The sequence below is a fragment of the Athene cunicularia genome, assembly GCF_003259725.1.
Source record: "Athene cunicularia isolate RWA chromosome 11 unlocalized genomic scaffold, athCun1 chr11_part2, whole genome shotgun sequence".
Classification (NCBI taxonomy): domain Eukaryota; kingdom Metazoa; phylum Chordata; class Aves; order Strigiformes; family Strigidae; genus Athene; species Athene cunicularia.
Genome location: NW_020799114.1, coordinates 1,751,978 through 1,768,012, shown reverse-complemented (window position 1 = coordinate 1,768,012; position 16,035 = coordinate 1,751,978). Strand labels below are relative to the sequence as shown.

At 48.9% G+C, this 16,035-nt stretch overlaps 1 protein-coding gene across 3 annotated transcripts in view; it reads right to left on the bottom strand.

The window, feature by feature from the left end:
• Positions 1–1,763: 1,763 nt before the first annotated feature.
• GALNS (galactosamine (N-acetyl)-6-sulfatase) overlaps positions 1,764–16,035 on the bottom strand; it is a 51,260-nt gene continuing 36,988 nt past the window's right edge. Inside the window, exons 13-16 of one of the 3 annotated variants that reach the window (XM_026857058.1) lie at positions 11,126–11,243; positions 7,105–7,899; positions 3,726–4,496; positions 1,764–1,857 (exon numbers count right to left, since the gene is read on the bottom strand). In XM_026857058.1, the coding sequence (XP_026712859.1) occupies positions 7,813–7,899; positions 11,126–11,243 (205 nt within the window). In that variant the 3' untranslated portion in view covers positions 1,764–1,857; positions 3,726–4,496; positions 7,105–7,812. The other 2 variants (XM_026857059.1, XM_026857060.1) reach the window with 2 other exon arrangements.

Below are 16,035 nucleotides of genomic sequence, written 5' to 3'. Positions count from 1 at the left end.
GGGGTACCCCAACACACAGAGCCCCGACCCCCCCAGTGCTAGCCCTGCTAGCCTGGAGCAGGGAGCTCTGCCCCCCCTGCCCAGGTATCCCCAGCATGCAGCACCCCAGTCCCTCAAAGCAGGGAGCCCCAGTACCCCAGTTTCCCCTCTGAAGGGTGCTCTGGTACCTGCAGCATATGGGGCCGTATCACCCCCCCTGCACAGAGCCCTGGGCCCCCGCCTTGCTCCAGCCAGCTTGGGAAAAGGGGTGCTGTGCCTGGGGGTTACACTTCCACCCCTCTTCACCCCGGCCCTGCGCCTCACGCAGACAGCAAGTGTGGTAGGACTAAATTATTTCCCGCTTTTCTGTCCCTCCTCACCTCTTGTGAACCCCTGGAATTGCATTCTGTGTTTGTCAAAGCCCTTGGTTTGGGTGATAACGCAGCCGGTCCAAGCGCCCTCGCTCCCAGACCGCCAGCTCAGCTGATACTGGTGTCACTGGTTTGTGTGGCAGGTCAGGGCACTCACACGGCTCTTATCTCCCACCTCCGGATGGGCAAACAGCCGTTTGTCCACCCAAAATCCGCTGTGGGCAGGAGATGTCGTGCTGACTGAGTACAGACCTCCTCTGCCCCTAGCAAACAGGACCTGGATGTGATCCGGGAGGTTCGAGCGTGCAACACCCCCGGCTGAGCTCGGTGCCAGCTGCGAGAGGCCGTGACAGGAACAGCTTCAAGCTCAGCACCCCTGGGCCAGGCGTTGGGGCCTGTCCTTGAGGCGTGTGACAGCGTGTGGCAGCGTGTGACAGTGTGCCAGCAGCTAGCCAGGGATTTTGCAGGGCTGTGCTGTGGCCCCCTCATGGGTTGGGTGCTCTGGTAGCAAACGCAGAGCTGCTTCCTCCTACTCTTGTTGGACCAGTCGCTCCCACCAGCCCTGTGGGTCCTGCCAGCTCTGGCACAGGAGGAGCAGCTGACAGGAGGGGAAAGCTGGTTGTCTCCTCTCCAGCTACGCCGTGGGGGGCTCACAGGCACAGCACGGCTCGCGAGGGACCCGCTTCCACCCTCAGCCCTGCAGCCGACACGTCCTGTGTCGCTGAGCGGTTCCCAGCGCTCAGGGAAAACCCTCGAGAGTCATTTGCTGCACACTGAATCCTCCACCGCTCTATTTGCTTCCTAATTTTATCCACAGACAGCAAGACAGGTGTGTACCAGAGGCCTGAGGTGCGGAGGGAGACAAGCCGAAGGCCAGTGCAAAGGTTGCTCCCTTTCTTGTTACACTCCCTGTTGCCAGAGACAAGGTCAGCCTGCCTCCTTTCACAACCATTCCCTTACAGACTAAGATTTTCCCTGAGGTCAGATTATCTCTTTGGCACCAGAAAAATCCTCTCTAGCAGCTGTTCCAGCGAAGCAAACATCCCCTTCCACTGGAACAGGGGCTTTGCAACACCCTCGCTCCCTCGGATGAGCTGGAAGGGTTTCTCCTGTAACCTCACCAACCACGACACCGGACAGTGAGCTATTCCAGCAACTCCTTTTCTTCCTGGCGGATGGAAGGGATGGAATTTATCTGCCTACCCATGGAAACAAGCAGGAGCTGGGCAAGGGCTCTTCCGCAGCCTGCTTTCTGCCTCTCACGGAGGAGCTGTAAGCTGGGGTCTTCATCACACTTTTCTTGTCTTCGTGACCCTCCTACACATCACCACTGTTACTAGCAGAAAACACCACGAGGTTCCCAGGCCCCTCGTGCCAGCCCACCCCGGGCAAACCAGCAGCTCTCACCAGGATGAGTCGCCGAGGGCTCCCACCGGCCCCTTCGTGTCCAGCTGGGGGGATCTCTCCGGCTCTGGTGCAGGATCGGGCCTCGCAGACACCGTCAGCTCTGCCAGGAAGAGCATAAAGGTTACTCCAAATCGGACTTCCAGTGATTCAGCTGCCGAAAATTATGCCATGTGCCAGCTCAGGTTTAAAACCCAACGTTTCTCAGATCTGTCAGAACTTCACCTCATTAATCCTCCATTTCAAAGGATCTGAATCGCACCTACCAGTACAGACTGGTTTTTAACATCCAAATTAGTTTTCCCTGCAATTGTTCAACCTTTCAAACAACAGTGCTGACTCCTACTGTAATTTCCATCCGAAAAGAACTTTCCTAGGACCGATTTCCAAATGTGATGTCAAAGGATTTCAGCTCTGGAATATCACCTGGGAGGTGTCTTGACATCCGCTTGTGGCTCCAAGAGGTTTTGGGCTGCTTAGGGCTTTGTCTCTCTTTTGGACACAGAGGTGATCGGTGATGTAAAAGTGCTCTGAGATCCTGATACGAGAGGTGTTACTAGCTGGTGGTCATAGAAACTGGGGGGATAAAAGCTTGAGAGCTAACTCTAATCAGCTTAACCAGGCAATTGGAAGAGCTGGGTTGAGTATGGAAGTTTCTGTTCCGTTAAGGATTTTAAAACTTCAGTGTGAAGTGGAACAAAACGCCCAAAATTTCAACACACCCCACAAGGGGAAATAAGAACTAAAATTTCCTTTCAAATCTGCTGGAACGTTTCGTTTCAATTTCAGCTTTAGAAATGCATGCACTTTAAACCCTTTTCTTTTTTTTTTTTTTTTTTTTTTTTTTTTTTTTTTTTTTTTTTTTTTTTTTTTTTTAAAAAAAAAAAAATTGAAATATCTTATTTCAACAGCAGAAGAATGCAGTTCCCCAGCCAGCTCCCTGGGCTCGGGACCGCAGTGTCTGTACCGAGTAACGCACTAGCTTTGTCACCCCCCTAAAAGAGGTGAAAGCACCATGATCCAGCTCTGCCCTTCCACAGCATCCTTGTTTGCTCGAGCCCAGCACCTTCCGCCCGTGGCACCAGGCTGGATGAGGCCCTTGGAGAAGACACAACCCCCCTCTCCCTCCTCTGGCCAGCCTGGCCGAGCCGGGAGGGGATTTTGAGTCTGATCCAGAACTAATGGATTTGGCACACATTCCTCGCTGCTGGCAAACGGGCCGATGGGCTTTTCGGCCTCTAGCCCATTCAGATGGGAATCGTGCTACCAACCTACATATCGCCCAGAAGGGTATTAAGTGACTCCAGGAGGGACAAAGGCACAGAGAATCACACGCCAGCTGCCAGACTGGCTCTCTCGAGAAGCTGGATGGCAGAGGCTTTTTTACACTCCTAAGAGACCACAGGCTTTTGGCTGAGGTTCCACCTTTATTTCGGATTTATATAATCTAAACTAGACTTTGGGCAACAACGAAACGGTGGAAGGGGATATAAAGAAAACAGGCAAATGGAGTCTTTTCTCAGTGTTTAAAATAGGCAGTTTCCAAAGGAAAAAAAAAAGAACCTAAAATGAGATTTCGGTTTTCCCCTTACAACTGTTCTTTAAAAAGTTTAATTCAAGAGGCACCGCCGTGTTGCTTTCTGATAGCATATGAAAGACTCACATCAAATACTGTCAAGAAACAAAAGCAAAAGTCTATTTCCAGGTACTGTAACTGTTAAGAGAAATGACAAACAAGCCACTCTAACTGCAAAACAGTTATTTGGACACTGAACAAGTGCTCAAGAGTAGCTTTTGGAGAGTAAACGTGCATGTAGTTTGTAAAGTTTCCCAGTGCTGAGGAAAAGAGCAAGACCCCCGGGGAGAGATTTCTCACCCAGCTGTGCTGAAGAGGCTGCTGGCAACCCTGCAGCCAACGAAGCATCTCCCAGCACTGCTTCCCTCCACACCCCCCAGTCAAACCGCTCTCACCTTCCAAAGGTCTTGCTGCAGCTGCTGACGTTATTTCGCGCGGTCACCGCAAAGATGTCCTCCCGTGGGGAAAAAAAAAAAAAAAAAAAAGAGTATTGTCCAACTTTCAGGAGACCTTCATCTCGTCTGCTTTGCTTGAGGTGAAACCAGGAGGCTTCTGGAAGCTGCCCAGCACGTTTGGGAAAGGCTCGACTCGGCAGGTACCGAGAAGTGCCAGCTTCCACGCGGCAGCGAGCATCCCAAATCCAACAGCCTCCCTTCTCGGCGATATTAGTTCCAGTTCCTTTAGTAAAAAGCCCACTGTCATCCTCAGCACTTGCCTGAAAACTCAGTCCCCAGACACCGCGTAAGGTTTTATTAGCAAATAACGTGGGTAGCGCTCGCTCTCGTTCTGTTCATTTTCCCTTTTCATACCGTGCTCCTTGGCTTCCCGTTTAAAATGCAGAGACACGTTATCTTTCATCGCTGCACTCAATACAGTTTGCAGGGCATTAACCTTGGCTCTAAGTGTTCGGAATTGATCTTCTGGTTTCCAATTCCAGTGTTCAGATCCCCAAATTGCTGGTCTGCAGAGACTAATTTGCCACCGAAATAATCCATTTGTCGCTGCAGGATTTTAAATCAAGGCTCCATTTTTGCAGCCATAGACTGTAAATGCAGTAGGACTTTTTCCACGATTATTAGTTACATCAATTTCAGAAGCTTCTCTGCATGGAGGGTTGGATGATAACACAGCCTCAGGGGCAGAGCAGGGAGACTCGGGAGGCTCAGCTAATTGGAAATTAGAGGCAAGAAAGAAATTCCTTGGACTCTTAGCCCAAGTGGATATTAAAGCTTTTAGCAGATGCATTTAAATATAAAGAAAGGAACATCACACAGAAGCAGTTTTAGACAGACAACATCTTTCCTTCAGCTTTTATGTCTTGCAGCTCGAGAAAGGAGCCACCAACCAAGCAGCTGCACGGCTGCTGGTCCCCGACGGGCCAGTAAACCCCACCAGACCCCCTTCTCTGTCGACTGCTGCACGCACAACCCCTGGCAGGTCCCCCAGGCAGCTCCTGCAAAGCCACCACCTGCCCCAGTATGGGCAGTTCCCCAAACTGGGCGACTATCACAGAGAGTGACCTCAGATCAGAGGCTCTGGGTAGTTATTAAGGGCAGACGGGGTAATATCTGCCGGTCGTTTTGTGACCCACGGGGTGTGTTTGAGCTGGCAGCGCTCACCCCCGCGGTGCTGCTGGTGGCCACGGCCACAGGCCATGTAGGGCCCTGGGCCCCCCCTGCCCCAGCCTCTGAATTGCGCTTGGGCAGCTGTGTGGGCTGGGAAATTGATCCACGTTAAAAATAATACAGGGAAAACAAAACAAGTTATTTTTAACCCAAGTCAGTCCCATGATCTGGAAGGCGGATCTGCGAGACTGTCCCAAAAGAAGGTGTTATTCAGTTGTTCTACAGGTACCCGCGGACAAATAGGTGCATTTCTGATAAATTAGTTTATTTTTCTTCGTTAGTTCTTAATCTCACAACTTTAAAATCTGTACATCTTTGGGAAAGGCATCGATTTAAAATTTTTCGCAGCTATCCAGCTGTAAAGCTACTATTATTTAAATTTAAAGCAGTGGCTTCTTCACATTTAAGCTTTGATCCTTTATAATAAATAGCCATGAAGCAGATACTAAACAGACGTCAAGTCGATTCACTCACAGCAGCCAGCTTTTTAGTGCAAAGTTTACATCCAGTATCTATGCACCGGGGGATTATTTCAATGAGGAATGAGGACTCTGTGTGCAGGGTAACCAGACAAACACCGTGCGTGCTGAGAATGGGGTGGCTTGTCCAAGCAAGTTACACAGACGGGGGAAAAGCAGTATGTGCAAAACTGCAAGCTGTGAAAGAGGGAAGACTGAAGTGGCAGGCAGGCAGGCAGGGGACACGGGGCAGCCGGCAGGCAGCGCACGCTCCTGATGCACATACTGAAAATGTGAAGAACTGAGAAACGTGTCTGGGCTGGCGCTCGGAGGATGAGATGTGACCCTGCGATGTGATCTCTTAATAAGCAGCCCGCAGAAAGACAAAAGCGCTGTCACAATTCGCAGCAGACAGGTTCGTAACCATTTGAGGGCTGATAGGGATTCGCAGGGAGTCTGCAGGGACAGACTCCCTCCTCTGGTGGTATCTTTATCTGCTGATAATAGTGAACCACAGGGCTCCCAGTGCTTCTGGGTGACAGCAGCACTGAAGCAGAGGTGGACAGCACCCAGAAAAATGGGAAATTACTGGTTTTGTCTGGTGTTCTGTGCTGGCAGACACACACGACCGGTGCAGGTCCTCTCACCCAGCATCGCTGCAGGACAGGCTGATCACGCCACACTCGAGCTACCCACGCTATGTCAAAACAAGGAGAAATGTTATGGATGAACTGGAAAGGCCTTGATAGACTTGAAGGACAATTAGCACCATCATAAGGCAGCTAAGAAATTTGGACTATAAACAAATGCCATTTGCAGATGTGCAAACAGAGATGCAGAGGCTCTGCCAGCCGATGAAGTGTTGGCTGTGATTTCTGGTAAGTGGAACTCCAAGAGCTGACTCAAGTGCTGTTCTTACTACAATCTTATAGGATTATCCGGCTTCATGAGATATACAGCAGGAATTACTGCAGAGAGGATTACAGGTGGCGTAAACCATGGGAACGGGGAGAATGAGAGCATTTGGGATCACCGGGAGGGTAAGAACAAGCAGCTGAGAAGCCCGTAGCAGGCAGCAGCACAGCACCAGAGTTCTCAACCCATCTCAAGGCAGCCCCGAGCTTTGCTGGGGAAGGTTGCGGGGCTGTTTATGGGTACAGAGCACCTCGATTTTTTCCCAAGGCAGCACAACGCCCCGCAGAGAGGGCACGTGCACTGCCAAAGCCCCCGGAGGGGTGGACACGGAGCTGTCAGTGGTGCAAACTGCCTGTCCAGGCTTGTTTCTAGCTACTCCCCCAAAGCTCCAGAGTAACCTTGCTGGGCTTTGCTCGAGACATGTTTATTAGCAATAGCAAAGGGTGTCAAACAGGCCCAAAAGCAGATGAGAAATTTGCAATGGATCAGCATTTACCCTGAACTCTGTTTAGAGAAGTGTTACACCCAGGCTGGGGAACGTTTGCACAAGAATTCCTCAGAGAGCACATGCTGGAAACAGGGTCAAGAGTTAACATCTGATGCAAATGGGCATTTCTGAGCCTGCAGTTGGCTGGGCCCAGATCATAAGACTAAAAGCATGGCTTAAACCATATTTGGACCCAGATTTTTGGAATTGAAGAAAACGCCTTAAATTGAACAACTGACCACCAGCTCCCCAAGAAGATCCAGCACACCATCAATAAGGCAATACTTACATGAGTGCTACCTTCAAATTTCTTTATACCACCACGTAGGGAATGTTTGCAGGTACAGAAGGGAGGAAGGCAGGGTGTGCTGCCTGCAGCCGGCCCCTCAGGCCAGAACAGGAGGCAGGACTTGTTTGCACCAAGCGATGCGTGGCAGCGGTCTGGCTCTGCAGCTGTACCCAGTACTCCCAAGTTTAGGAAGAAAGGAAAAACAAATTGGTGTCCAAAGAGTTCACAATGGAAATCAAATGTTAAAACAACAAGTTACAGGCAAACAAAACAAGGGCAGTTTGGGCAGGGTTTGCTGGCGGCTGTACGTTTCCTGAACAGACCCCACGGCTGGTGCTGCGGCATCTGAACGAGCAAAGGTTTGGGAGAGCAGGCTAGGTGGAAGGAGCGAGAGGAAAGGTGCATCCACGGCCTTTCTGAGGTGATGGCAGAGTTGTGGTTATCCAGAGAGCTTTTTAGAGTGGAAACAGTCTTCACTGAAAAGTTACCATTTACGGAAACAACTAAACCAACAGAAGGGCACGGGCTAAACCCTGAGCACTAGCAATATAAACACTGTCCCTTTTGGAAGAGCAAATGATGAAATCATACATACATCACACCCTTCCTGTGTAAACAGGAGTGCCAACATGAGAAGACATGCTTTGTAAACTGTATGTCCGGCTGGTTAGAGCTTTGCTGTGTCGCTCTTGAGGGCTGCAGAGAAGATCAATGAGGCCAAAAGCACTTCTTAGGGTCAGACTTGGGTGGTTTCAGGCACTTCCCTAGCTTCTCACAGCCTGGAGGAGACCAGTTCTGTCAAAAACAAACAAAAAATAGAGAGAAAGATGACTCATACCAAGTATCTGCTGAGCCCTGTACCCTAACCAACCCTTTTTGGTTGTCACAAAGACACTCTTATGTCTCGTTTGGAAAATGAAACTCCTCTTGTAGCTGATGCTCCTGGGCTCATCAACTTCCCAACTCCAAATACCATTCAAAAAAAAAAAAAAAAAAAAGCTTTAGGAAAGATAACAAATCCTTCTGCAGCAGATGACTCCCTCTTCTGGGACACAGTGGTCTCTCCTGTACCAAAGCAGCCCGCTGGGACTCTGGTGACCTTCCTCTCTTTCCTGTAGTAGCATGGAGCAAGCAGACCATGAGCTGAAACCCCCAATTTTCCTGGGATCCAGAAAAGAGTTACCATTCTTAGCACTGAGACATCCACACGCTTTCTTGAGGAAACGAGCAAAAAGCAACAGAAGGCCAAGGGTGTGAGAGAGAGAAGTATGCTGGTATTTTCATGAGCATTTTGATGGATGAATTCATGAACAGATGGAGCAGGAGGCATTTATGAGACAACTACTCCAGTGCCTGCAGACCAAAACTATTTGCTTCCCTTGTTTCTATGTTGCTTGAACAACCTTCCTGCAGCATGTGTACAACAGAGAAACACCATCAGCGAGGAAACCCCCTGCAAACATCAGCTTCCGAAGGGATTAACGGAGGGAGGAATTTGGACAAAAACTCTTTTCAATTTCATGGGGGGTTTTGCCATTTAAAATTTGGGACTGCGGTTACAATTCCCATTCTGCCTTCACAAATCTTTGGCGTTCGTTCTCTGTCCTTCCCTCTCTCGAGGTCTAACCAGCCACGGGAGATTCCTGCTGTCGCCTATTAAAGGTCAGTTCAGCTCTGACCTATTGCCTTTCATTTGATTTCTTTTTATCCTTCAAGTCACTTACGTTTTCTTGGCATTAAATTCCTATGGAGGAAAAGCTTAAACCCAGAAAAAAAATGTCAGGTTTCTATTCCATACATCTGACAACAGATGGCAGTGAGACACCAGCTATCTCTGCAGAAGGAGCAGGCCACAGAGGGGAGCTTTAGGGGAAGGCACCTCGCTGCACCAAGGCCTCCAGCCGGTTTAAGAACAATTAATGCTGTTTTCTAAATCTGTTTCTCAATTTTAAAATGCACAACCACCGCTGGAAATGTCCGATGCCTGACTGCTGTGTAGAAGCAACAGACATCCAAAGAAATAAATGAAATGTTTGTTCTTTCGGAAAAGAAAAAAAAAAATATCAAATTGTTTCTGCTTCAGTCTCGCAGTGCAAGTCGGCTTTCCTGGGTTGGTGCTGCCAGTTCCGAGAGCCCTGAGGACTCCGCAAGTCAAACACATCGTCAGGCCAGCACGGCTCCACTGCACAGAGTAATTTTTCTGACACTTCCACAGGAGGAAAACACAGCAGAACTGGCTCCCCGGGAGCTTCAGCTGCACTGCTGGTGGGATCCACCACAGATGGGCCAGCAAACACTTCCCCTGCTCAGGAGGGCTGATGCTGCTGAGCTCCCATCAATCCCAAGACTGCAGTAGCTACAAAACGATACATCTGCTTTGCTCATGGATAAGTAAAACCGATTCTTTTCCTCTGTCCCAGAAAAGATATCAAACGCCTGCATCAAATAAATGGTGACAGGATTTAGAGACAGTGTTGGACATAATATTAGTAGGGCATCCCCCAAAGACAGATTTAGGGCCCAGTCAACCCCAGCAATACTATCGCTCCAAAAAGATGTGGTTACTTCCCTTCTGGTCTCAAAAGGCAATACTTTTGCCTGTTCATTTTAGTTTTGTGGCTCTGCAATCAGCCTGTTAGGTGTTTACATAGAATAGAAAACTCGTAATGTTTTCTGCTGGGATTTGAACATTTCTCCTGGGATTAGAATCCAACCCCCCCGAGCCCACCGGGGAGGGTTTTCTGCCTCAGACAGCCTGAAGGATCTGCCTTGAGCTTGGCCAAGCCCTGGAGCAGCCATTAGCTGCCTCTGCTTAGATACTAGGCAGAACTGGGCTTGGCCAAGCCCTGGCCATGGCCGTAGCCAAAGCAGAAGTGGCAGCCCACGGTCCGCAAAACTTCTACTCAACTGAGACAGAACAAGGGAGAAGGGATAAGACTGCCTCTCAGTAGTGCCAAGGAGAGGGCTGGTGTACAGGGCCCAGTATGGGACCTCCAGTCCAGCACTTTTTCCCTTACACAACCCAAAGACACTGTTTGTTGACAAACAGGGACACCAGATGTTGTCACAGCACCTAAACACACCGCCCCAGGGTAGCTGCAGACCAGCGGACTGTGCCTACACTTTATGAACCAGCTCTGGAGTTGGAGTTAGCACAGAAGAAATGCCTTTGCAGTGAAGGTCTCAGGCAGCTGCCAGGCACTGGGGAGTGCCTGAACCCAAAAGGTCCCAGAGGAGCACAGAACAGTGTTTATTAAGGGAAAAGTTGAATAATGAAAGAAAACACAGAAACAATGGTCCTTCAAATATTTTTCCTACTTAACATCCAAAAATAAAGAAGATGTGACCAAGCTAAAAAAGATCTTTGCCTTCTTACTAAGGCTCCACGTTCTGTACTTTGCTGTCTGGGGATAGACCCTAAGCAGCAGGTACTGACTCTTGGTTTCAGAAGATTATTTCAGCATCAGAAAGATTTTTGCCTGTTACTATTTTGTGTCAGTCTACAGGCACATCCCTTTAGACGACACACACTCTTGTCATCTGACAACTTTACCTCCTACAAACCATGCAGTTTCTTTCCCAGGTTCTCAACAAACCCAGCAGCATTTGACAGGAAAGCCAAACTGTAACTTTCCAAAATGCGACTTGAAACAGAAAACCGAATTGAAAATGCTCATCATGTTTCAAACCACACTCCGGAGAAGTCAGGCATGGGTGGAACTGGAGGAGACCAAGCAAGACCAAAGATACTCACACACATCACTCAGAAAAAGCCACTGACCCAGTCCCACCGCTCAAAAGAGAGGACTTTTGAGATTTGCAGAAGGGGATTAGAAAGGAGAAGGAAGATCTACAGCTGTGGATAGTGCCCTATCTCTAAGGAAGGAAGCCACAGACCTTCAAACAGCCAAGAGTGCATCTCTCCTCCATCCCCTCCCAGCGCTAGGTGACATCTTTAAGCCTTTACAAAATACGTTTTAAGCTAAGGATCCTCAGATGTCTTTATGCTTTAACAGCTCACCATGACGGCCTTGTCGCACACGTTAAGCTGAGGCTGTCCTGGCACCACGGTGGCTTTGTGCTGCTGGACAGTGACAGATATTCGCTCCATAGCCCTTTGGTATTCATCACTGGCAAAACTAGAAAAAAAAAAACCCAAATGTTATTAGTAGGGCTTCACACACGACATCTTTACAGTGCTAGCTCAGAAGACTTTTCCTGGGCCACAGCAAAGGTAAAGAGGATGTAAACACGTCGGTGACACTAACTGCCCCAGAGGGCCGTGGGGGAATGAAACACGTGGGCTGACAGAGTCCAGCCTGGCTGGGCCCGGAGGCCGTGGGCCTGAGCTGCTGTGCTCAGGGCAGCAAGGCTGGCAGATGGTCTGCCCTCCCCGGGAAGGAAGCACACGGCTCCTGGCAGATCATCTCTCAGCATGGAGCTTCAGCTTTGAAACCTGCTAGTCCCAGCGGCCCCCAGCGCGTCGCTTCATAATCGGGCGGATACGCCGCGCGCTAGCGCCGAGTCCCGAGGGGGATCTTCTTGGCAGAGGTGGCACGTACAAAGAAAGGTGCTTTTAGGGTTGTCCTCAAGCTGTGCCTTAAACGAGTACTGGGGGAGACTTCCCAGACACGGGACAAACACCTTGACAGATGCGTCAGCACACAAGCGTGCCGAGGGGATCCTTCCGGCGTGTCACCCACGAGGTCACCCAGCTCTCTGCGCATTCATCCTCCACTCTTTCGGGTGCTTCTCCAAAACATGTGCACCCCGCAGAGGTGTTTATCGCAGGGAAACCAAGGTAGTGTTGATACTTGGTTTTTCAAGAGCGTTCTCAAGCTAAAGGTTTCAAATACAGCCGTTGGTGAGTAAAACTTCACAATCACCAAGTAAGATGAACTAATATTATGCAAACAGGAAGATGGAGAAGAAGAATAGAAGTGACTTGTCCAAGACAAGAATACCTCCTCCATTTCGCAACATCCACCCCGGGGTTCTGCCCCATCTACATTCTTCCGTTACTGCTTTATTATTCCAAGCTGGGACCCAGATGTCATGCTCCAAGCCCTCTTACAGGGTTATAAATTACCAGATTTTTATCCACCCGATCACTCCAGTAGGTACTTGTTTAAGTGGTTCAGGGTGTACTTCACTAATACTTCAAGTATTTATAAAATGGAGGATTACTACCCAATGATCTCATTTTGTCCATCACGTTAAGAGTCACTTAAAAAACAGAGAGCGGCAAATTGCTTTTGAAGATAAAAGAAACAATGCAGCTTGGTCCTGACCTCAGGCTCCCTTTGCTTACAGTCCAAGCTGGCCACCAGCCCCACACTCCAGCTAATTTCCTTCTCCGAAAAACAATCACATTTCGAAGCCCAGTAATGTGCCAACAGTTTCCAGTAAACCCTATAAATATCACATCTCGGCAACCATCCAGGGAGAAGCTGATTGTGGGGATGGGCCTGAGCTTTGCTGATAGAGAACCGGAAGGGAATTTGAAATGACAAGCTCGAGCAAACTAATCTGTCGCTCTCACACCCAGCTAGCTGTGTCCTGGTGGAGAGGCGATCGCCGGCACCGGCTGCGTGATCTGTACGGACCACCCTCAAATTCAGACTATTTTTGTGAAGCTCCCCAATTTGCTTGCTCCTCTCCCCGCACATCCCACCTTAGCTCTCGCGGCGGCCACCCGCTCACTCCTGCCCTGCCCCAGCCACTGCAGAAAACAGGCTCAGGCAGAAGTTTGGGAGCTGCCAAAGCCCATCTCTGACTCACACCCTGATGAGGACACTCAAGGCAGCAATCCCTTGGCTCAGCCCGTGTTGCATCCCGGTGGCACAATGGCCTTTCAGTTTGGTGAGATTTTATCTGGAAGCCCTCTGGTCGCATTTCAAGAGCGCAGGATTGCTGGCCTGGCAGCACGCTTGAAAAAAAAAAAAAAATCAAAACAGATTTTTTAAAAGAGGCAGAGAGGGTTTAAAGCTAACCTGTGCTGACATGCAGAGGACAGCGAACACGGGAGAGCCTGCACACGGAGAGGAAAGGCTGCAGAGACAAACACACCACGGGAGTCTGCCTAAAACCGCAGGCGAGTACCAGGGATGCACGTCGGAGCTGGAGAGGGGATGAAATGGGGGAGCAGGAACACTGGAAAGCCCTCGTACTCTAGTGAGGGAAACGGAGAGGAAATGCAGCTTTAGGGGGACACGTGTATTCAGCGTTTCAGATGTCTAATGCACCTACTGAAAGCTCTTCCAAACCCAAGATAATCACACTTTATTAAGACCCTCATATTAAGGATTAATACGAATTAATACATATTTTAATTAATTGTTAGAGCCTAACAGATACTCCAGATATCAAATCATTCAATGCCTCCTCCTGCTGCTCCTGTAACTATCTAATGTGTTTATTTCTGTCACATACTTGTGTCATCTCTCCAGCATTTCTCATCTTCTTTTTGGAAGTGAACCCGTAAGATAAAATGTTGCTGCTAACTAATTAAGCTCCACAGCATCTTTGCAAATATTTAAGTGCTGAAGAGATAGCCCAATTTCATCCATCGAAACGGCTTTTCATACATGGGATTCCAAATTAGCTATAATCTGGACAGACCAGTGGAAAACACAGCTGTGGTCTGGATGAAAGATAAACAATATGTTGTCACGACTGCTGCTTTTTGCTCCAAATATGCCAGTCCTGTTGCAGTGAAAAAAAAAAAATAAATCTTTTTTTGCTATAATCTCAACTACTGCATTTATCCGCAGCATTGTTGCTCATTAGCAACGTAAGACACGCGAATGCTGCAGTATAACAACGTAGGCTCAGAGTCATTTAAGTCATCTTCTTGCTTTAATTCCCATGTTCAGGACACTCCTGGCTTTTTTCAGCTAGCTCAGCAGTGACAGGAAATCTTGGCCTAACCTCAGCTCCTGGTGGTTTTGAACTGCTCTCCCCTGCAGCTTCTACACTTTTAGATTATTTCAGCACTTAGCATAGGCTGAATGACTTCCCCGAAGCATGATAGAAACAGCTTGGCACATAGAAAAGACTTGCACTTCTCACGTAAGTACAAAGCTGGCTAAAGCTGAAGAACATGTATAGATTAGGCTCCCAAGTCATACCACCAACCTACAAACCTTGTCTCAGTAGGGCTTAACGTGCTCTTAAGCTGGCTAAACCTGTTGACACGAGCTTAAAACCGATCGCAGCTGTCTTCCTCGCGTTGAAGCACACGACAGCGACGGACCCCGAGCGCGGGAAGGTGTCATTCAGTACTGGAAGATCATCTCAGCTCGTCTTCGGATGCCTCAATTAAACACATCGACCCATCCTCCTGCTGCAGGGGGTCCCCAGGCGCAGCAGGGGCTGCAATGCCTGCAGGATGGCACCAGCCGGGGGTTGGTTTTCCTGTCTTGGCCCCACAGAGCTCCCCACTCCTCGCTCGGGTGAGCTCAGGTTTGGCTCAGCCCTGTTTAGCTCCGCAGAGCGCGCCAAGATCCAACCTCCGTGAAGTGATTTGTAAAGTATGTACTGGCTGCGTACGGGGAGGGGGGGTTAAAACTGTCTCCAGCCCTAAGCAAGAAGCGCATTTTGAGACAAAATCTGCCAGAGAAGACTGCCTGTAATCTGTCTGTAAGACGGGGATAATTACTTCATGGTAATCAGAGTTGTTAATGGAGCTGGGAACCTCTCTTACATGGAGTCCCATCATTTCCCTGAATGCGTATGCAGGACACACGGGCAGGGTTTGCTACATTCTCCGTTCTAAAAAAAGACGATATTATCTATACAGGTGTTTGGGCATTACTGTCTGCTTGAAGATCCAGCCCTCGCTGCCTCCGGGGCACGCTGCATTTTGTATTCTAGTTCAACAATCCTGCAGAAGGAGAGCTGGGAATAGCACTGGAAGAATGAGAGGGTGAGCAGGTGGTGTTGTGAGGAGTTTGCTAAAAGAGATCCCCCAGCGTACACAAAATTATTCCACGCTCAGAATGAGCGAACGGAGTGGACAAAGTCCAGGGTCATTACACTAATTGACACTTTACCTCCGGGAAGTCTCTGGAGATCCAATCAGGGCTGGATTGCGAGCGCAGGGTCCCAGGCACAGGTGTGGCCTGTGCTTCCTTCATTTAGTGTAATTGTGCCTTGGCAATCTGTTCCCATCTCCTCCCTCGCCAAACAGCTCCAGTGGAACCTGCTCCGCTATTAACCCCACCGTGCCCTACACTGAAATTCAGGTTTGGAAGAAGGAGGGTTCGTCTCGCACGCTGCTTTCGGTGTTACAGCTCTGGTTTCATCTCGCAGCCGTCAGTCTTCCACTTTCACGTCTGCTCTCAGCCCGAGCTGTAGGGAGAGGGCCAGGGCCATTCTCTACCGTCATAAATACACCCTCAAATAGATCAGAACTGGAGAAAATTAAAGAGCATTTCCAGCGTGGTTTGTTTTTTTTTTAAATCTGGATGTTGATGGTTTATACCTTATCCTGATGATTCACGTATGGGCACAGCACATTATGTCTATCCTGGGAGTGACAGGACCACGTTATTATTGAGAGGAATGGAACAAAATGGGTATTATATAGCGTGCTTCAAGGAAACCTGACAGCGGGCTCTTAATAGCAGCTCTCAGATTTATTGCATGTTTTACCAGACGCGCATGAAGCTATGGGAAGAGCATAAAACTTGGCTAATGACTTGTATATATATTTTACTTCCTTCTCCACTAGAATTATTTTAATTAAAAACATTATTTTTAATTGTGAAATACACCCAGATTCAGGTAATTTGATTTTATCTGTTACCAGTGCTTTGAGGCTGCTCAGCGTTATAGTATCCAAGTCTTGATCTTGTCCTATTATTCAGTCTTCGGCAGTTCCTCTCTTCTATCATCAAGTTTATTTGCAATTTAAAGTCTGCACAGTGC